Consider the following 22911-nt stretch of genomic DNA (forward strand, 5'->3'; position numbering starts at 1 on the left):
GAGAAATAACGTATGGCTTCCACAAGGCACAGAGGTGTAATATATCCAGAGCTACTGAGGATCAAATAATAGCACACAGCGACAGGACAACTTATTCACTTTGCACAACTTGTAGGCAAGATTGCCAGCTCTGGCTTGAGGAATTGCTGGAGATTTAAGGAGGAGAGGTATGTCATGCTCAGTCAAGATGTGATGTCATGGAGTCTGTTCTCTGAGTGGCCATTTCCTCCAGAGGAACAGATCAATTTAGTCTGGAGTCTGTAATTCCAGGAGAATGAGTGTTGCCAGTTTGGTAATCTCCTGGAGATTTGGGGGTGGTGCCTAGGGAAGGTGAAGTTTGGGGAGGTGAGGGAGCTCAGTGGGGATGGTATGGCATGGCATTTGCTCTCTGAAGTTGCCATTTCTTCCACAGAGTCTGCCCTCTGATCACTGCCAATAGTCAGAGACACTGTGAAATTGGCTCACTTTTTTATTTTATACTCACTGTAAAAAAAGATAATAATAGGTAAAAGTAATCCTCTGTGCAAGCACACAGTTGTTACTGACTCAAGGGGTAACATCACATCCCATTGCCTTCCCCAGTCATCTACACTTCCCCCCAGTAAGCTGGGTACTCATTTTACCGACCTCTGAAGGCTGGAAGGCTGAGTCAACCTTGAGCTGGCTACTTGAACCCAGCTTTTGCTGGGATTGAACTCAGGATGAGGCACTCTGAAATTGGCTCATTTATTTAATTATTTTATATTCACTATACCCATTAAATTTTGTGTAAGATAAATTATTATAGAGCAAGCAACAAATTTTATATGGAATAAGTAAATAATTTATTTTATGCAAAATTTCATTTTTTTATCGCCTCTGACTATTGGATTCTTGTAGCTGCGAGCTTATTAAATGTACTATAATTGCTCTGATCATTTCCTCCAGGGGACCTGAAATGTAGAGATCAGTTAATTCTTGAGAACTTCAGGCGTCCCCTGGAGGTTGACAACACTACTGGCAGGGCTGGCTGCAGATGGGAATAACTTCAGACATTTGCTGGAACTCTGAGGTCAGCCAAAGAACCTACATGTGGTTTATCTGCACTGCCACTTTCAGACCACCCGAGACGGCTGGAGGCAACAGAAAATGTTTATACTGGTTCCTACTTCCCACTTCTTCCATTTGAAGAGGATCCATTGAGATTACCTTCTGTAGCTGGCATGAAGAAGTCGTACCTGTTGTGATCTACAAGGTATTGGGAGATAGGAATCTCTGACCACTTACCTGTCTCCCAGGAGCTCCTGGTGGGCCAGGTGGTCCTGGAGAACCTGGCGGTCCCTGCACCGCCCACAAAGAAAGAGAGAAAAGGGACATCTGTTAAGGAAATGTCTGGCTAAGTCATGGGGACATTGGAGCCAAAGTTGCTACGCACAGAGGAGCAAGCATGCACATCCACACACACACACCTGAGGGCCCGGCTGAGGCTGCCAGGAAGTCCCGATCCACAGTCCTGGGGCTCCCTGTGGGTCCAAACGGGGAGAGCGTTTAGCAAAGGCCAAAGCAGGACACGGACCTTCCGGCCTCCAAAGTAGCAAAGGCGTTGAGCGCTTGAGCGGAGGATGGGGGGGGCGGCTTGAACCATCACCCAGCCTGGTAGCAAAGCCCCAAGGCCGTGGGGGAAGGGGGAGCAGGAAGCAACGCTTACCGGCAGACCAACATGACTCGGATCCACACGGGAGCTGGGCGGGCAAGTACATTCCCCAGGATCACCCTGAAATGATAACAACAGAGAAGTGAGCGCTTGGAGAACCAGAAGCAGGTGAGGCAGAGGCGGGCTATGGCATAGTGTGAGCCTGAAGGTCCAGAGGGTCCTTTGCTGCTGAACTTCTGGCTTGTAGCAGGGCTTTTTTTGTAGCAAGAACTCCTTTGCATGTTAGGCCACACACCGCTGATGTAGCCAATCCTCCAAGAGCTTACAGGGCTCTTAGTACAGGGCCTACTGTAAGCTCCAGGAGGATTGGTTACATTGGGGGTGTGGCTTAATATGCAAATGAGTTCCTGCTACAAAAGAAGCCCTGGCTTGTGCCCTTATCCAAGAGTGAGGCAGGGCTGGCGTCAGCATACCCTTAGCTGGGGCAGCTGACAGGGCCCATGGCTGCTGATTCCCTCCTCATGCATCCCCTCTGATGTCTGCACCCAACCTTCCACTGCCTGCTTGTGAGTGCTTTGTCACCTGTGCTCCCAGCTGCATATGCTGTCTAGAGCTGCATGTGGGAGAAGACCACATGGGTCAAGCAAAAAGCATGAACATTCCTGGTGGCCATCGCAGTGGTACTCCTAGCTGCACCCACCAGCCAGCACCATCACGGAAAGTGTGGGCAACTATTACTACAGGGGGTAGGACAGCTTATGAGTGGATAGGTCAATTATGCAACTCAAAAGAAGGGTCAAAACCCAACCCAAAAATGAACTGGAAATCTAAAAGGTTGATGGTACAAACATGTATAAAAAGAATTTTAAATGATTTAAACAAAATATATCTTTAATGGTCTAGTGCGCTTTTAAAAAATCATTAAAAACAAAGTAGGCTTTTAAACCATACAGGTCACACACTGAGTAGTACACATTACATACGACACAGCATAGTAGTGGAGCAAATTAGAAACGAGAAACCAATGAAATTGGACCAGATGCATTTTGCCCACAAAAGCCTTCTTCAGTGGCTTTAAGTTAATACCACATACATTCTATATGAAGGGATCTGTATGGCAATAAATCTTTTAAGGCCATGTGGGTGCATTTCAAAGTATCTGCTATGGCACAAAATACTCAGTCGGGCTAATACATCTGGCTATTGATCTCTATAGCTACACCCAAAGAGAAGGTGAGATGATATAATCATACTAAATACAGTAGTTCCTTCACTTACAATGTGCATATGTGTATTGCAATGACAAATTAAGAAAAGCTCCAGATGATTACACATGATGAGACTAAATATACACTCTCAGGGAATGAAAGGATGATGCAATTTTGGATGTTAGCCAGGCAACCAAAGAGCTTATCTTGGATGGGAGGGGGAAGGAAGAGCAGGGAAGGGGAGGGCACTAATAGTATACTGCATTGTATGTAATGTGTACTGCTCAATGTGTTACCTGCATGGGTAGGACAATTATCCATAAGCAAGTGGGGGCTTGTGAGTGGGTGGGAAAGAAGAGAGTGGTGGGCATAGGGGAGCCCCTGGACTCTCTCTGCTCTGGCCCCCCCCAAACCTGGGAATGGCTCTGGAGTGAGGGGTGGTTATCTCTGCCTTTCTGAAGAGAAAAATCCAGCTTTTTCCACCCACTTCTGTCTTACTGCCTCTCTTGAATAATTCACAGGAGCACTCTGACTCTCTCTCTCTCTTTCCTCCCCACAACTGTGAACACAACCCCTAAAAGCTAAATGCTGTGAAGATAGCATGCAGCAAAGGAAGTCATCTTAGTGACTGTGGGGGAGAGGCTGAAGACCTGCTCGCACTGAAAGCAAGTGCTTCCTCCCTCCCCAGGCTGGAAAGGGAAGTTGACCCACCTTCTCACCTCTGGTCCCCTTTTCACCCTAGAGGAAAGGGAAAAAAAGAGAAATACAGAATCAGATGCTGGTGCAAAACAATGCTAACAAGGTGTATTATGGTTACTTAGCCTATTATCAGTGATAACCAGGAAGTAATTCAGATATGTATCTGAAAAGGCACTCAATCGGAGAAACAACAACCCTGTATCTATACATATCTTGGTGCTTTGGGGAGGCGGCATAGTGGGAGGGCTTCTCGTGTTTTGGCCCCATTGATGGACCTCCTGATGGCACCTGGTTTCTTTGGCCACTGTGTGACACAGAGTGTTGGACTGTATGGGACATTGGCCTGATCCAACATGGCTTCTCTTATGTTCTTATGTTCTCCCTCCACCCTCCATTTCATACCTTCATTTTGCTGCCTAGAATATCCTTCCCCTTTAAACGAAGCACATTCTCAGTCTTCCCTTATGTCCTTCCTTAGTTCCTCAGGGGATGTACTAAGAAGCCTTACAACAAGTCAGGCCATTCCTCTATATTACACATGGCTCAGTAGTGGAACATCTGCTTTAGATGCAGAAGTCTGGTTCAATCCCCAGCACCTCCAGCTAAATATATCAGATAGGAGGTGATATGAAAGACCTCTATCTAAGACCTTGGGGAGCTACTGCTATAATATACAAGACCAACAGATAAGGACTACTTCCACACTGAGCTTTCTCTCCTCCTTGGCTTCCAAACTGAAAAATTTTATTTAGTCTGTAGAAGCAGTAACAAAATTCAAGCCCAGTGCGATCAAGGAGGCCTATAATTTTTTCCAGGGTATAAGCTTTTGTAAACTAAAGCTCTCTTCATGATATACAAACGAAAATCAAGTCAGATGTTGGCAGGGTGTTACCAAGAATTGCCAGTTGGAGTCAGGATGCAGAGGTACAATGCAAAATGTACTCAGCGTGATTACAGCAAGGAGATATATAGAAAGCTGGGAAGTGCAGAAAATTAGCATCTGTTATGGAATAAGGATCCTTGGTTTTTGGAGACTACATGCTCTAATTGTCCTCATTCCAGATTTTCCCCATTCTTGATACAGTTATTCCCAAACCTGCTTTACTTCAACATTTTGGGAAGTCGATGTTCATTAGCATGCTGTCGAGAAGAAATAGCGCACATTTCCCTGCCCTGTATAGAGCCTGCTACCACTGGTGTGATTTTGCCAGTGGCAGCTCATTCTCCTAGCACATCCCTGCTGCCACTGGAGGGCTTTTTTAAAAAGTTAGTGCTATAGCACTATAACAATCTATAGCTACTTATCTATTCCAAATCTTCATAGACCCACTATAGCATTACAGCACCGGCATGAAGAGAAGAACAAAAATACGGTGGAGAGTTGCCATGGCAGCTGTGATGACCACACCCTTGAGGCCCAGTCTAGAGACACTGCAGAGAATGTGTGGAAAGGAAATTCAGCAAAAAAGATGGACAAGCAGGGCTGGCCCTGCCACTAGACAAACTAGGCAACTGCCTAAGGTACCAGTCTTCTGGTGTTGCCAAATTGCCTCCTCCATGTGACTCAGTGACATTATCAGTGCGGGGGGGGGGGGGGGCAGAAGTTAGCCTTGCCTAGGGTGTTTTTTGCCTACAAACTCCCATCAGCCCCAGCCATTGGCCATGCTGTCTGAGGCTGATGGGAGTTGTAGGCAAAAAACATCTGGAGCCACTGTTCCCCACCCCTGGTCTAGGGCCAGCCTTGTGGACAAAGTGCAGAGAAAATACCTCCCCCCCCCCACACACACACCAGTATTCCCTCTTAGCTGAGTTAGCGTGAGCTAGGTCACAGTTTTTTAACCTCTGGCTCATACATTTTTGTCTTACCTCAGAACAAACTAATTTAAGCAGTCGCTTACAACTTTAATGCTAGTAACTCATGAAGTAAATTTTTGGCTCACTAGACGCCACAGCTTAGAGGGAGCATTACCCCCCACGTGTGGAATTTTGTGGCCAAAGTAGGTGGCTCTGAAGCAGCAAAGAGAGAAATGCAGAGAATCCTCACTGTGTGGAAGCAACTCAAGGGCCTAACTCAGTTCACATGTTGCAATGAATGTACATGTGTCCTGCCTGTATCTATTTGTAAGGAAGCGCCAACATGCATTCACTTTGCAATTGAAACCTGGAACCAGTAGCTGGATAAAAGTAGGGTTTATTTAAATCACAGATTCAGCTGTACATGCTTTGAATGTACCATGAGAATTATTGTAATGTGTAATAATATGTAATTATTGTAATGTGTAATGTGTAAAGTCAAATCAAGTGTGCACTGTACACAGATTCTATGTGTGCTCACTGACTTGTGAAGAGGGCTCTGAAAGTATGAGGAAGTTCATAGTCCACCTTGCCCAGTATTACCTACTCTGTCTGGCAGCATCCGTCCAAAACCTTGTGCAAGTGGTTTTCTCAAGCCCTGCTAGCAGAGATCCTTTCTACTGGAGAAGCAGAGAACTGAATCTGGGGCCTCCTGCATAAATCTCATATGCCTGGCCTTATATTTTGTTCTTTACTTTCACTCTTTCTACAAATCTCTCTCTGGCATTTTTCCTGCTTGTGAAAACAATGGATATCTTGGTACAGAGAGTGCTACACATGTCAGGCCAGAATGCAAGCTAATTGTATCTCACATGACACTACTAGCAGGTCACAGCACTGACATTAAAGTCTATCATGACTTCTGAGAGCTTTGTCTGGGACACGACCTGCCTGAAACAATGACAGTATTGCTGAGCTAGATGCTATGATCAAATGAAATGTCTTGAAAAATGCCCTGGGCCACAAGTCAGTTCTCAAAGGGTTATACATAAAGGCTCCTGGATTTTAATGGCTAAGGTCCGCCCGCCCCCCCTCGAGATGGAGAGGACATAATTAATAACCTTTTTATCTTCATGGCTAATCACATCTGAGCTTATTAAAGAGGATGTGTCCAAAATCCAATTTCTTTTTCAGCACTGCACTTTGGCCTTCTAAGTCCTCTCCTTGTCACTGAATCAGCACGGAGATTTTCACAAAGCCCTTTTTGAACAAGCTCCATACAAACACAGAAAATGATTGTCTTTGTTTTGCAAATGAGAAGTTGTGTTTTGTTCTGTAGGGCTCCCCCTCTGACACTATATCACTTTAGTCAGCCTTTGTTTAGGATGGAAACATGATGTTAATTCCAAACAACTACATGTTAACCATGTCAAAGAGTCTGAATTCAAAGCTTCACAATTCAGGTTTTCAAAACCTCAGTTTCAGGGCTATGTCTACAAAGGTCAAGCACCAGGCTGGGCACAGGGTCCAAGCCCCATCCTCTCTATGTACACATAGCATGCAAGAAGGGCAGAGGAAGCACAAGAGGCTTCTAGGTTTGAAGGCCTCACTTCTTCTAGCTGTGGTTACCAGAATCAAAATAGGGTCTGATGTTCTCTTGGAAATGCAACTGCTCTCTGGGCTACATAGATTAGTTCCCCTGGGGGAAATGGAAGCTTCAGAGGGCAGATTCTATAGTAAACCATAGAGTCTAGCAGTAATGAAAGTCCTAGAGTGACATCACATTACTGCTGAGCTCACTTTGGGGAATTCACTCTACTGTCCAAACTCTGCCCTCCTCAGGCACCACCAGCAAATCACCAGAGATTTCTGAAGCCATAGTTGGCAACCCTATTTCCAACACACTGTAGCCCAGTGAGGATACTTTATGCAATGACCCCAAATCCTGTAGCTGTTGATAATGTTCCAGTTACACTAAAGGTTCTCTTTTGGAATCTAGAAGCTTTCTAAAGAAGGGGGGAGAATTCCTCCCAGAGATGGTTTCTCTCTAGACTAGGCAAGGAGTTATTGGATGAGCCTGTAAAGTTCCTTCTGCTCCTGGGCTTCCAAAACTGGTTTTTGCCAGAAGTGGAATTTTATTTATTTATTTATTTATTTATTTTATGATTTATATCCCGCCCTTCCCAACAAGTGGCTCAGGGCGGCTCACAGAAATCTGGCATAAATAACATTTAAGCATAAAACATTAGAATAATAATACATTTAAGTTTTAAAACATTAAACCATTTAAAATATTAGACCATTTAAAACATTAGGGACAGCAGACATTCAGTGTAACTATACTCAGTTTCTTGTTTCTTGTACCAGCTAGTCATAGGCCAGCCGGAAGAGGGTTGTCCATGTTGGGAAGTTCCAAGTTCATCTAAAACCTGATACAGCCAGATGATTGGATAGCCTCCTTTCTGTGCCAAAACACATTTTCTTCAAAGAAGCAAACAGGGTGACAGTTCACCTACCATCAAACCACTGGAGCCAGGAATTCCTGGAAGACCCCGCTGACCTTCTCGTCCCTGGGGGAAAAAGAGGGAGACAGTAAGCAAGTCAGAAAAAAAAAACACAGTAGTGGCTATAATGCTCCCAGAGCAAGAAAAGGACTGGATACTTACTGGTGGGCCAGTGATGCTGGTTCCTGGAGGTCCAGGGGACCCTATAGCACCTTTCACACCTGGAGAGCCCTAAAGGATGAAGAAAAGTGTAACCTCCACTGTGGCCTGGAAATGTGTAACCCTAACACTGTGGCCTGGAAATGTGTAGTTTGATGCTATAGTAGAATTTCCAAGGTAGTCCTTGAATTGTACTAGGAAACTCCAGTTGATACAGAATGCTGCAGCTTGATTACTACTGGGATCTTAGCTGACTATGCATATTATTACCTTTCTGCAGTCGCTCCACTGCTTACCAGTTATGTTCCAGATATACTTCAAGTTATTGGTTAGAGCATCAGCCTAGGATCCAGAGCTAGATTCAAGTCTAATAACACTTTAGAGACCAAGAAGATTTTGGGGGTATAAGCTTTTCAAGGGTCAAAGCTCCCTTTGTAAGAAAGCTTTGTCTCTCAAAAAATTATACCCTGAAAATCAGGACTACCCTCCTGAAACTAGGATCCAGGAAACTCAGGTTTGAATCCCCACTGTCCTAATCCTGGGCCTGGTGATGCCTGCAGGCCCCAGGGAAGCCTGCTTAGGAGTTACTGGGAAAAGCCTACATCTCCCAGGATCCCCTCTGTCCCTCTGATTGGGTAGCGAGGGTTTTGGAGGGAAACAGGCCCAAAGAGGGGTGGGGCCTGGGAAGAGAATATAAAGGCCAAGCCCAAGAAGTGAGTGTTCTTTCCCTGGAAGGCTTACCTGGAAGCAGATTGTAGCCTGGAGAGATGGAAGCAAGGCAGAGACCCTTACCCAAGGGGGTAAGTGCTGGTAAGAGTAGGGACTATAAGATTGATGTGTTAGGGCATTTGTTTATTTTCCCTTCACCCTTTTACTGGTTAATGCACCTTGTTAATTTATATTGCACTGGAATAAACCTTTTTGTTGTTGTTAACTCTGCCTGGTCCTCACACCCATTATTTGGCCTAGCTAAGGGAAGCCTGAAGGCTTGGGAGGGTACTCTGTGCCTTCTCAAGGGGAACCCTTAACTCAGAGTGGTGGGAGCAATTTGGTAATACTCTTCTGAGTCGTGACACCCACTCTGCTATTTTATTGGTTCCGTTGGAAAAAACAATGTCTGGTGTACAAATAAGAGAAAAAGACTCTGCAGGGGGCAGCAAGAAGACAATTAGATAGGAAGGTGAGGTCAGCACCTTCTCTGCTGTTGAGTCTCATTCCTTGTCTGTCTCCAGATTATTACTCTTGGGTCAATCTCCCCCTTCTTTTCAGTAGTGCCACATTCATTCTCTTTCTCAGCTAGAGATGTATTTAGGAACCTCTCTCTTATCTCCTCTTTCCTATCAAGTATGTTAATTCCTAAATAAACCTTTATCTACTCTGTAATCAGGTTGTGTACCATTGCTATGCTAGTTATTTTGCCAACAACTTCTGTGTATTGTATTGTTCTTACTACATTGTTTTCAGATTCAGATCGGTAGCCATGTTAACTGAAGCAACAGAAAAAAGTTTGACTCCAGTGGTATCTTTAAAACCAACAAAGTTTGATTTTCAGTGAAGCTTTTGGGTGCATGCACACTTCAGATACTTGCAGAAGTTTGCATGCACGTAAAAGCTTATCCCCAGAATGAAACTTTATTGGTCTTAAAGGTGCCACTGCATTCATACTTTATCACATTGTCTTCAGTTGTCTGCCTCATGTCTCAGCAAGAAAGGCAGACTACAAATGAAGGAACAAATAAAGCCAAAGGGGATCACCCACATGGGGGAAAAAAAGAGAGAGGCAACAGAAGTGATTTAAGCCCCACTGAAATGGCCATGTATGAGCAGTACAGAAGTGAAGCAATTTACTTCTGAAATTGGCTTTGGAGTAAATTGCTGCTGCAAACACAGTGATGGTGATGCTAATTTAGCAGTTATCACATAGAAGTGTTCACAGTCAATAAAGAAATAATGGGATGTTGAAGATATCACATCCAGCCTATCTCCCAGTATCCGCATTCTCCACCTAACAAATTATACATTCCACATGCAAAAATGAAAAGGTGCTGAATTCCTACCTTTTCACCTTTCCCCCCAACTTTTCCTGGGGATCCCTGAGGTCCTGGGAGTCCCTGCAGAACAGGAAAGGAAAATTACAGCAAAAGAATTACATGGAAAGGGATACATTTAGCTCCTTTTGCACATGTCAGATAATAAACTTTGGCAATTGTGTGCAAGTAGATTTTTCTGGTTAGGAAAATTCATCTGAAAATGATCGCTAATATGGACTGAACATGCATTATCCAATATGTGTGAAAGCAGCCAAGGAGAACCATCACAGTTTCAGGAAAACCAAGAAAAGCTTGAGTCTTGTTCTGATTCCACTGGTTCAGGTTGGGGAAGGGATCTGAAAGGTCTTTTCAAAAAATGGTAAAGATGCCACTGAAGTTTATTGCTGTTGGTTTTGGCTGGGGGGAGGGAGAAGAGTACACACAGCTGTCAAGCATGCGGGTTCAATAACGAGTCAAAGTTGATACAAAGACTACGTTTATTGATAGACCGATACTTTGGTAACAGGTTCTTGAGAATAATGCCGAATACACATTGATACAATACTTTTAAGGCCTACTTCAAAGGGATTCCAAGGGATGGGGTTGTGGGGTAGCATTCACACATAAACTATCATAAATGTCTACATTCCCATAATGTTATCAGGACTGTGTCCTTGCTTTCTCCTTACTGGAATGTATGGGAAGGTGCTGATTACTTGGTTTCAGTTCTCACTACTTCTAATTAATAGCCGTAAAGCAAGACAGGGGAAAGGGAAAGAATAACAAGCTAAGAAAGTTGGATCCTCCATGATGCTTCACAGACCAGGTTAGGCAGGACCCTTACACAATCAATTATCCATGGAATTTCACCATGCTTGACAACAGCCAAACTGGGACCATAATAAATAATTGCAGGTTGTCAAACTCTGTGGTGGGTGTTATCTCCTGCATCTCACCAGGGCTGGATATTCTGTTGAGACATTGGGGGAAGGGACTGTATGTTGGTGCATGCAGTACCCCTAACAGCAAAACACCCCCTGGATGGATCATTTGGGGTCAGGAAATCAGTGTCAGAGGAAGGCTGAAGCCCCTTCCCTCCCTGCACCATGCTCCTGATCCAAATTGGATCCCTGCAGGGCTTTAAAACTGAGTTCCCACAGGGGGACTTGCAGTTGGGACTATTCAGTTTAGTGAAAGGATTACTAAGAGGGGCGTGAAGAGGTTATAAAACTAGATACAGAGAACTTTTCTGTCCATCCCTTGTAATAGTCACACTTGGGAACATGATGAAATTCATAGGGAACAGGTTCAGAACTGACAAAAAGGGAGAGCTTCTTTACTCAAGGAATGGTTAAATTGTGGAACTTGCTGCCAGGGGACACAGAGATGACTACAGGCTTGAAAAGGGAATTAGATTCATGGATGACAGGTCAATTAGCTAGCCATGGTGTGTAAAGGAAACCTCCATATTCATAGGCAGTAAATCTTTAAGTATTAGTGCTGAAGGCTCTCGAGAAAGTGCAATCTAAATTTCTTTGTAACGTTTTGCAGCTTCCGCCAGGTGTGTCAAATGCCCTTTTGCGTTTAGAAACTGGGCAAATGAGAATTGAGGCCAGAATTATGTTATCTTCGGCATGTCAATGGCTAGGGATCCATAAAAACAAAAAAGGCCTCTTCCCTTTAATAACTCAAGACCCCTATAGGCCAAGGTGGCTGCAATTGGTCAGAAGCAACTTAGAAAGTATAGGATTCTCACTTGAAAACCTCTTGGCGGAGAGCTATGCCAAAGCAAAAAGTATTATCAAACAAAGAATCTGCGATATAGAGAGACAAAGGGATCTAGAACAGGCCCCCTCTTTTTTAGCAGCTACTGAGACCAAATATGTTATGAGGACGGCCAAGTACTTTTTTTATTTGGAGGCACCAGCCCACAGAAGAGCCTTTACATTGGCTCGATGCGCAGCCATGCCCTCAAAGGTGCTAGAAGGGAAATATAGAAAAGTCCCGTATGAAGACCGACGCTGTCCTTGTGCTATGGGAGAGGTGGAGTCGATGACTCATATGTTTTTTCGATGCCCTTTCCACCAGGTACAGAGGGATAGGTTTGTTTCCCCGTTTGTAGTTAAACCAATGGCAGACGCGGACGAGGCATGTTTGGAGAAACTTTTGGTGGATGCAAGTCCAACTATCTAGACAGATAGCCAAATTTTGCCATTATCTTGTGAAGTTCCATACTAAGAAACAAGAAACTGCATGTCTTGTATGATCTCTTGGAATTTTAGTTTATAAATGTTTTTATATACTCTGATTTAAAGGATTTATATAAATTGGAACTGACTTGAATTTTAAAATTGGTTCAATTATATTTTAGTTATCTTGGATTGTATAGGTGGGGAAATGCTTATGTATTTTATTGTATTTTATGTTTTTTTAGGAGGGTATTTTATACTATCTTAGGTATTTTAGGAGGGTTTTATATGATGTGTTATAGTTTTTATATTGGTCTATGACTGTAATAAAGTTCATTCATTCAAGTATTAGTGCCAGGAGGCAACACCAAGGAAGGCCTTGGCCTCTATGTCTTGCTGTCGGCCCTTTAGAGTAATTTTCTGAGACAGGATGCTGAACAAGATAGACCACTGGCCTGATCCGGCAGGGCTCTTCTTATGTTCTTATGCAGCCAGTCCCTGTTGGGGTCATATGCTAAATGTAGTTTGTAGTTTGGGCCTGACTTTGGAAACAACTCCCACATGGTATGGACAAAAGTTTTTAGACCTGGGACCTGAGCTCTCACCTAATTTGGTTTAAAGCAAAATATCAAAGAAAATTTGGGTGCCCCTCCATCAAAGGCATTTCAAGGGAAGCAAAAGCAGAATTCAGTAAGATTTCAGAAATGTTTCTGGGTCTTCAGAAAGTACATCCCTAAAAACAAGGCCATCATCTCAGATCATGACAGTAAAAAAGAAATCTCATTATAAAAGAACACCTGCCCCAACATGGGCTAGGGTTGCCAACCTCCAGCTGTGGGTCTGGAGATCTGCTGGAATTACAACTGATCTCCAGACTACAAAGATCAGTTCCCTGAAGGAAACAGCAGCTTGCTCAGGTAGCCAGGATGATGGACATTGGGACTGTGTTTCCTGGAGCAGTCTTATAACTTACTCCTTTCTGGACTAGTCTGCTGAGATATCAAGATTATGGGTATCCCAAAGTCATCCCTTCCAGGTAAGTGACAGGAGCTGTGCTGGGGTGTGGGTCTGGTCTTGATACACCCCCAGCTGGTGTCTGACTGACTGCGTGGGGCCATGACAGGAATCTACTATGACTGACCATAGTCTATCAGAGACACAATAAAGCAAAGCTAAACAGTACTTACAGAGCTGCCTGGTAAGCCTCTCTCTCCAGATTCCCCCTGAGAAACAAGAAAAAAAGTGGTTGGGTCCTACTCTCAGTGCAACATATAGGACAAGTAACCAGTGTCAAAGAGATGGACCTACTTACCTGGGGACCTTGGATTCCTACCCCAGGGGGACCTGGCTCCCCCTAGAAAGGTGCAAGAGAAGCAGGTTATTGGAAATGCGTCCCTAATTGTTTAGACACTCTTGACAGAACAGCCTAAGTTCATAGCTTTCTCCTTCTTCCTTCATTGGGGTTTTATGTCCCCTCACACTTCAGCATTGTTCTCTTCTTAAATGTGGTGTCCTCACCCTTTCCAGTTGTCCTCTTTTTATAACTGGCTCCCCTCCTTCTATTATTTACTTATTTAGAATTTCTTTAAGCCACCTTTCTACCCAATGGAGGGTCTCTAAACATCAAAATAATTAACACAAGCTTAGACATACATGCATGTAAAACAAAACACATAACATATAGATGAATGAAAAGGAAGATCAATGAGAGTGAGGGAATGCCTACAAAAACAGAAACATCTTTGCCCACTGGAGGAAGACAATGACAAAGAGTAATAGATGAATCTCCCTGGGATACAAACCACCAAGGTGGTTTTTGAGTGCTTTGGTTTGGTGGCTTAGGAACAGCACTCCACCTTTTCTTCATCCCTCTGATCTTGCTGTCGGAATGTCTATGAAAGGACCACTCCAAATGGAAGAGATAGCTCTCAACCTTGCTGCCCAACACTCACCTGTAGCCCCTTCAAGCCAGGAGGTCCTCGAATTCCTGGAAGTCCTGGTTTCCCCTGGAATTGGGTGAGTTTTAAAAACAACTTTTTAAAAAATTGACTTGCAGAACTTGTGATGGATATTGTGGCTACCTGCCTTTCAAGGATTTCCCTCCCTATCCAATAAGGTCACAGCTGCAGCAGCTATTTTGTTGATTTTTTCTGTTCTTGCATTGCTCTAGGTTAGAATATCTGGGATCCAGTCAATTTGGGGGAGACGCAAAATGTCAGGCTAGCTTCCAAATCACAATTTTAGTACCAACACTACAGATTTCGAATTGGGGTCAGCGACTCCAATGGATAATAGTACTGATTCCTTGCTTAAACTTTTCATTGCAAATTCCCCAGAGCTTAATGGTTAACTACGAAGTGCTCAGCTTTGCAGACCAATTTTTTTTTTATTTTTCAAAAGCTGTCTTCCCAACAGGGCCTTGCTCAGACAAAAGCTTCAAAACAGAGCTGCAGTCTTGGAAAGGGTATTTTAATATTTCCACTCTCATGAAAAACCAAGTATCAAAATTCTGCACCAAGGCAACTTTAATTCTGGGCCGAAGCAAGGAGGAACTTTATAATTTCCTGGGATTGCATAATTTATTCTTCTCACTTGAGGAAGAAACCATGCATCTGAACTTCACCACTCTGAATCCTGGAAAAAGCAGCTGGCTTCCATCTAGCTTCTAGGACTTCTCACCAGACATTGCCCAAGCACTTCCTTTTTCATTAAAATAAATGAAAACTGAGATTTCTGAGGCAACTAAATTTTGCTCCCATTATCAACTACGACTTTTTTGTGCTTGCTTAGAATTGCAGAATGTGAATGGAAGTGGCTGTGCATTGCCAGTATTGGCCGGGTGTCGTGTTTCAAATCATGGCTGAAGAAAACTGGGGGATTGTGAGAAGTGTCAGCTCCAGTTATCTCACAAACCTAAATGAATTAGAGCAGGGGTGGCCAACGGTAGCTCTCCAGATGTTTTTTGCCTACAACTCTGTTGGGGTTTAGATATACGATTAGCAGAGTAACGTGGAGTGAACCATGAATAACAGCCAGGCACACGGTTTAGCTTAAGAAACAAAGTAGTTTACTATACTAATGAGGAAAAGGTATGACTGGGATTTCTAGAAAACAAAGAAGGATTCATTATCCTATCTAGCTTCTAGTCTACATCTTGACTCTCTCGAGTCTTAACTTCAACTGCATGGAGATCTGAGGGCTTAACACAAAGGGCAATAAAACTAACCAAATGGTTTCCCTTAGACCACCACCCAAATATATGGATTAGCCTATTAGGGCTCTCCCTCAATGGTCACTATGCATATTGACACCTAGCCTTGGCGGGAAGTACGTGCAAACATTCTCATTGGCTTTACCTACTCACTGGCTAAACATCAGCATGCATATACAAACAATTAACTCATGAGAACAGGAAGTGAAATTTCATCAGAAACCCAAAAAACTCCCATCAGCCCCAGTCAGCATGGCCAATGGGAGTTGTAGGCAAAAAACATCTTGAGAGCTACCATTGGCCACCCCTGAATTAGAGCATGGTTTGCAATACAGCTTTAATGGAAATAATGCCAATGGTTTTCCTTCTTTTTTGACTGAGCTGTTCTTAGAATTATTATCTGCCATTCTTAAAAGATTAATGGTGAAATCCTAGACAGAAGTTACTCCAGTCTGATTCACTGGACATCAACTGGAGTTATTCTGAATAGGTCTGTCCTCACAATCACGTTTGTTCAAAGAAGTGCCTTTACGGAGGTGTTGCAACACATGAATGAAATCATTTCATTAAAGAAATGAAAGCCAAGCAGTTAACAGCATGCTGCCACAGGACATGTGAAAGGAAACACTTTTTCACGCAATGCAGAAAAAAATTGCATTTGTTAATTAACTCACAAAATTTGCAGCGAGGGATTAGAGGATCAGGGAAATTCATGTTGGTCCTTACTGGAAACATGCTGAAGGACCCTTTAACCTGCTCCAGTGAGGAATTTCTAATGTTCTAACACTGCCACCCTAAGAACACCTTCTTGTGAGAAAGTCCCTTTTGAACAGATCAGAGTAGGATTCTGAAAAGAGCCACTTAGAATGGCACTGCAAATCTGCTAAAAGATCATTAACACACACACACACACACAAAAATGCAACCTGGAATGTTCAGGGGTGGCCAACGGTAGCTCTCCAGATGTTTTTTGCCTACAACTCCCATCAGTCCCAGCCAGCATGGCCAATGGCTGGGACTGATTGGAGTTGTAGGCAAAAAACATCTGGAGAGCTACCGTTGGCCACCCCTGGATAGTTTTATGTACAAAAGCAAATGAAGATAGTGATAGCTGCTGGATCAGTTTTCATCAGTATATTACAACAAATCCAGTCTGATGGATTTCTGAGCATTTTGCCTATCGCCATCTTAATCAGGTGCAAAGCTACTTACAGGTTTGCCTGGCTGTCCTGCACCTGGAGGTCCACGGTCTCCCTTTGGACCTGGTTTCCCTGGGATCCCAGATATGCCAGACAGGTCTCCAGTGAAGATGGGGCAGGATTCACAAGCTTCACCCTGTAGGCCAAGGCACAGGGGACCGTGAAGGCACAGAATGATACATTACCAAAGGTGTCAATGAGGTTAGATATGCCGACTCCTTAGTCCTCACAATTATTTTTTTAAATCAAACAACTGTTCAGTTGATTAATTGCACTGGTTAAATCCAGCTTTCTCTCTCCCTTATCAAAGAGGGCTCAAAGCAATTTAGGATTTACAGAGAGTAAGCATGCTAATGAATGCTTGGCAGGAGAAAATTGAGTTTTCACTGAAGGGCCCTGCCTCAGTGCATTCAGCATCAGGGCATATGCACGCAATCCATTTCCTGCAAAAACAAAGGAGCTTGCATGCATTTGTATGCCTCTTTTTTACTGCATATTAATTTGCATATTCGGGGGGGGGGTTCTGGAAAAAGAGGTGCTGGAATTCTCAAGAGGGAAATGAAGGTGAACCACATGAGTGTCCCTCATAAACTTTTAAACATTTTTTAAGAATTTGGTTTCCACAAAGAGGTTCTGGAACTCCATTCTGCCTGTATGGGCAGAGAGCCTATTTTGGCTCGCCCCCGGGGCTTGATGGACCCGGAACGGTTCCAAACAGCCCTGAGGGATCCCTGGCCCACTGGCAATTCCCTCGATGACCTGGTGGAAGTCTGGCAGGGCCAGCTATCCAGGGCCATCGATGAAATTGTACCTCGGCGCCCTCTGCGCCCTCGCAAGAGGCTGGCTCCATGGTATACCATGGAGTTACGCCAGCTGAAACAAGGGCTCAGACGACTAGAGAGACGGTGGAGGCATACTCGGGACGAAGCGACGAGAACATCCTATAGAACGCTTATGAGGTCTTATGAGATGGCAGTCAAGGCTGCAAAGAAAGAATACTTTGCAGCCAAGATTGCATCTGCAAAATCGCGCCCGGCACAATTATTTAGGGTAATTGGAGATCTTATAGCATTGCCACAAGGCAAACCAAATATTAGAGAATTAGAGATAGGCTGTGAGGCATTTGCGAAATATTTTGCAGATAAAATCTCGTCGCTCCGCCAGGACCTGCCTATCACATTAGATACAGTAAGTGAATCTGAGGCTCCGCGCCTGTCTTCAGATTTGACACTGGATCACTTCGACCCGCTCAGCCTGGAAGAAGTTGATGGAATTCTCTCTGCTGCTCGCCCGACAACATGCGATCTGGACCCGTGCCCCTCTTGGCTGATTAAATCTTGCCAGAGGGAGCTTACATGTCCTTTACGGGACATCATAAATAGATCCCTCCTAGAGGGGCATTTTCCAACGCCTCTGAAAGAGGCCTTGGTCCGCCCCCTCTTGAAAAAATCTACAGCAGACCCGGCCGAATTGGCAAACTACCGACCGGTGTCTAATTTACCATTTTTAGGTAAAATTATCGAGAGGGCAGTGGCGTTGCAGCTACAGAGATTTCTAGATGACGCTTTTGTCTTAGACCCGTGCCAGTCTGGCTTCCGGCCGGGCCATGGGACGGAGACGGTCCTGGTCGCCTTGGTGGATGACCTCCAGCGGCAACTGGATCGAGGCGGTGTGGCAATACTGATGTTACTAGACCTGTCGGCTGCATTTGATACAGTCGACCATCAGCTGCTGATTCACCGCCTCGCCGACATAGGGGTAGAGGGGCTGGCCTTACAATGGCTTTCCTCCTTCCTCATGGGTCGGGGACAGAGGGTGGCAATTGGGGGTGAGCGATCCCAGAGGCGCACACTAGATTGTGGGGTGCCCCAGGGAGCAGTTCTCTCCCCGATGTTATTCAACATCTATATGCGCCCCCTCGCCCAGATTGCCCGGAGATTTGGGCTGGGTTGCCATCAATATGCAGATGACACCCAGCTCTATCTACTAATGGACGGCCGGCCCGCCTCCGCCCCGGGGAACCTGGACCGGGCTTTGCAGGCTGTTGCAACGTGGCTCAGACTGAGCGGGCTGAAGTTGAACCCAGCGAAGACAGAGGTTCTCCAGGTGGGTCGTGGCACTCTGGGGAAGGAAATATCTCTCCCGGCCTTTGATGGGGCGCCACTGAAGACGGCGCAACGGGTGAAGAGCCTGGGTGTTTTACTGGAGCCTTCATTATCAATGGAGGCCCAGATAACAGCCACTGCCAAGTCAGCATTCTTTCATCTGAGGCGGGCGAGGCAGTTGGCCCCTTTCCTAGAGCGGCAGGACCTAGCGATGGTGATCCATGCGACGGTCACCTCAAGACTGGACTACTGTAACGCTCTCTACATGGGGCTGCCTCTATACCGGACCCGGGAACTGCAGCTAGTGCAGAATGCAGCAGCCAGGCTACTACTTGGTCTTCCAAGATGGAGGCATATACGGCCTGGGCTGCGCGGACTGCACTGGCTGCCGATTGTATACCGGATCCGGTACAAAGTGCTGGTCATAACCTTTAAAGCCCTATATGGCCAAGGACCGACCTACCTGAGGGACCGTCTCTCCCCATATGAGCCCCAGAGAGCACTGAGGTCAGTAGGCAAAAATAAACTGAATATCCCTGGGCCGAAAGAAGTAAAACTGCAAAGCACCCGCACTCGGGCCTTTTCCGCCGCAGCCCCACAACTCTGGAACCAGCTCCCAGAGGAGGTGCGGGCCCTGCGGAACTTAGATCAGTTCCGCAGGGCCTGCAAGACCGCCCTCTTCAAACAGGCGTTCATTAATGATGGTACCAATGTTTACTGCTAAATTAATAATGCTTACCGCCACTGTTAGTCTAGGAATGTTTTAATCACTGATTGGTTTTAATGTGTTCTTAATGTTTTATTATTGTATTGTTCATTTTAAATGTTGTAAGCCGCCCTGAGCCTGCTCTGGCGGGGGAGGGCGGGATATAAATAAAATTTTACATTACATTACACATTCCCCAAGAAAAAAAGCCCATGTTCCAGACCAATCTGGACAGGGCTACAGGTAGCATGAGTTAATATTTAACCAATAGGACCCTATCACTTCAGAAAGGAAAGGAGGAAGATGCACTCACATAGCACCATTATTATTAATAATAACTATGATAAATTAAAATCAGCATTAAAACATATATATATATATATATATATGGCTGAATGCTTCCTTGAAATATCATTTATTAGTACACAACAAAAAGAACCCAATTCTCAATAAATATGTTGGATCAATAATTAACGTACATATTAATGTAATGTGTGTGTGTATATATATATAATGTAATGTATATAAAATAGAATAGAAATCATAACAGAATCCAAAATTAACACAATAAAAAGCATCCAATAAGACAGCGTAAAAGCAGGCAACGTGGAGTCTTCCTATAGCAAAGCATCAGGTCAGGCCTTGGATCAATCCCCAACTAGGCTCTTGTGCCTCCAAGAGCTCCTGCTTTCAGCTCCACTAAGATGAAGCCCAGTGACAACAATAGAACACATGAAGTTGCCTTAGACTGAATCAGTCCATCAAGGTCTTTACTGTCTACTAAGACTGGCAGCAGCTCTCCAGTGCCTCAGACTGAGGTCTTTCACATCACCCCAGTATCTGATCTTTGTAGTTGAGGTGCCAGGGACTGAACTGGAGACCTCCTGCATTCCAAGCAGATGCTCTATCTTTGAGCCACACCCTAAGTATCCAGAAATGGCCTTCATTCCAATATTGGGGATCATGGTCTACATGCTCTATGGTGCTCAGGTTCTACATGCTTTATTGTCCTCTGCCTTCTCACATTGTCATGGGTATGAAGCCTGATGGGTCACCTAAACAGCCTGTAATATGACTGGACCATATTGCCAAAATACAGGAGGAGGGGGACTTGGCAGTGCTGTGGTGCCACTCAGACATACCAATGATGGTAAGTAATGTGTGGCCCAGATGTGGGTATCACTTTTTAAGGAAAAAGGAGAGAGATACTAGGAAAGTTCAGCTGCTGGATGAAGTCAAGATAGAAGAACAGTGAAAAGAAACCATAGCTTATTAAAAAGAAAGTTTGGATTTGCACACAATGGCACGCAAATAAAATTCACATCTATAGTGCACTCCTCTGCAATGTACCTGCCCATCTTCCTTGCTTTGTAGGTTGCAGTACAATCCAAAGAACACTTTCCTGGAAATGTCCCATTAGATAGGTGGATTCTAGTAGACCTGCTTAGAATTGCTCCTTTAGAGTCAAATTTTATAACTTTCCGAAGTCTACATATAATGGGAGAAGAGAAGGAGAAGTTGGTGATTGTACTCCACTTTTCTCTATCTTGCAGAGTCTCAAAGTGGCTTACAATTGCCTTTCCGTTCTTCTCTTCACAACAGGCACCTTGTGAGGTAGATGGGGCTGAGAGAACTCTGAAAAAACTGTGACTGACCCAAGGTCACCCAACTGACTTCATGTGGAAAAGTGAGGAATCAACCCCAGTTCTCCAGATTAGAGTATTCCACTCTTAACCACTTCACCGTGCTGGCTCTCAGTGGAGAACAAGGGAAGCCATGCTCTGATTTGGTTGGTCGCTTCTGGCACTGCACCACAAAAAGCCACTCACTTTTTCACCTTTGGCCCCTGCTGGTCCTCTGACTCCTGGCTCACCCGCAAGGCCAGGAACTCCTGCTGGGCCTGGTGTACCAGGATCTCCTGAGTCTCCTGCAGTACCCTAGAAAGGACAACAGACAGATCCAATGAGAAAGGGAGATTCCTCCTGAGTGTGGCCTCCTCTCCTCTCTAGGAGCCAGCAGCTTTGATGGCTGATGTAGCACCATGGAAGGATGGGATAAAGAGCCCCGCTGTGCTTCTAGTGGCTATGTACTATAGTGTGGCCAGTAGAAGGTGCTTCACAGGCCTGTCTGAGCCATACATTTGGTACCAGCTAGAAATGGAGTTCTCCAGCATCTTTACCGGCCTCCCATGGTTAAGTCAAAACATTATACAGAAGATATTCAGCAACACAGCAATGGCTCCAAGAGTGTTATGCTGTGTGTGTACCCTTCTGGTACACACAGTGTGGTACTGTTCTGTTGTGTTTAGTCAACTTCCCACTTCCTAGTTGTGAAGAATAATCTGGAATAGAGGCACTGTGCCTACCTGGTGGTGGTTGCTAGGAAATCTGGAGGGCTGTATTCAATGCTCCCTCTAAGCTGTGGAGACTTGTGAGCAAAAATTCTACTTCGTGAGCTACTGGCATTAAAGTTATGAGTGAGCGATTTGGCTCCTGCATAAATTAGTGTGTTCTGGAGCCATCCTTCCTGAGCTAAGACAAAAATGTGTGAGCTGGAGGCTAAAAAACTGTGAGCTAGCTCACACTAACTCATCTTAGAGGGACACACTGGCCGTAGTTGCCAGGCAACACCAAACTTGTGGTTCCTCTCCAGGGGTAGAATGTTGTACTTCTTCCTGGAATATGTTAACTCTTTCCAGTACTTGCTACAGTTCATGTATAATTTTTTTTTAAATCTAAATAAATGCAAGGTTGCAAGGCCACCCAGGCTGAGAGATAACACTCCACTAAGATATGGTTGCTAGGAAATGCATGTGCATTTCCTTCTAGGGACAATTGCCAAGTAACACAGAAGCTGTGGTGCTCTTTTGGCCAGTAGTGGTGGTTGCTATGGCCCAGGATGGGAAGAAGCAGGACTCCTATATCCTGAAGAATTGCATTACAGGAATCCTTTACCTGGAGGAATTGTATTAAGGGAATTTCTGTAGGGGCTTTTCTTGGCTCTCCATGACAAGCTGTGCCCCTGAATATCCTTCTTCTATAGAGTTCTTAACAGTTCAAACAAGCCAGAGTCCAGACACCCTGTCTATTGCCACTGTTTTCACGGGGGAGGGGGGTGTAGACATATTGGTGTCTGTACTCTGGAAACAAAATTCTTCACCTGCTACTTGAAAAGGTAAGCTCAGCAGCTGCACTTGCAGGAAAAAAAAACAAATGTTTAGAATGAACATTAGGGGGGGGGGGGGAAATGTAGCATGTAGTCTGACTCCAAGAATCAGCCTTCTCACTGATGCTGGTGATTGTGAGCAAGGTTTAAGAGTCTGCCAAAGTGGCAAAGACACTGTATAATCCTAAACAGAGTTACTCCCTTTGAAGCCCTTTTTGGATTTAGAAGGGTGTATCTCTGATTAGGATTGTACTGTTAAGAGATCCAGCTGTTCTTGGTGCAAGTTTTCTATTCAGCACACTGCCTGAA

The 22911-nt window shown here is 44.6% G+C and overlaps 1 protein-coding gene across 1 annotated transcript in view; it reads right to left on the bottom strand.

Moving 5' to 3' along the window:
* Nucleotides 1-22911, bottom strand: part of COL16A1 (collagen type XVI alpha 1 chain) — a 259550-nt gene that overhangs the window by 57818 nt on the left and 178821 nt on the right. Inside the window, exons 31-42 of the mRNA XM_060258217.1 lie at nucleotides 21267-21374; nucleotides 16640-16762; nucleotides 14169-14222; nucleotides 13529-13570; nucleotides 13404-13439; nucleotides 10055-10108; nucleotides 8001-8069; nucleotides 7851-7904; nucleotides 3553-3579; nucleotides 1688-1753; nucleotides 1449-1502; nucleotides 1267-1320 (exon numbers count right to left, since the gene is read on the bottom strand). Of these exons, the coding sequence (XP_060114200.1) occupies nucleotides 1267-1320; nucleotides 1449-1502; nucleotides 1688-1753; nucleotides 3553-3579; nucleotides 7851-7904; nucleotides 8001-8069; nucleotides 10055-10108; nucleotides 13404-13439; nucleotides 13529-13570; nucleotides 14169-14222; nucleotides 16640-16762; nucleotides 21267-21374 (741 nt within the window). The remainder of the gene's footprint in view (nucleotides 1-1266; nucleotides 1321-1448; nucleotides 1503-1687; nucleotides 1754-3552; nucleotides 3580-7850; nucleotides 7905-8000; nucleotides 8070-10054; nucleotides 10109-13403; nucleotides 13440-13528; nucleotides 13571-14168; nucleotides 14223-16639; nucleotides 16763-21266; nucleotides 21375-22911) is intronic.

This window comes from Heteronotia binoei, chromosome 17 (genome assembly GCF_032191835.1).
Source record: "Heteronotia binoei isolate CCM8104 ecotype False Entrance Well chromosome 17, APGP_CSIRO_Hbin_v1, whole genome shotgun sequence".
Taxonomy (NCBI): domain Eukaryota; kingdom Metazoa; phylum Chordata; class Lepidosauria; order Squamata; family Gekkonidae; genus Heteronotia; species Heteronotia binoei.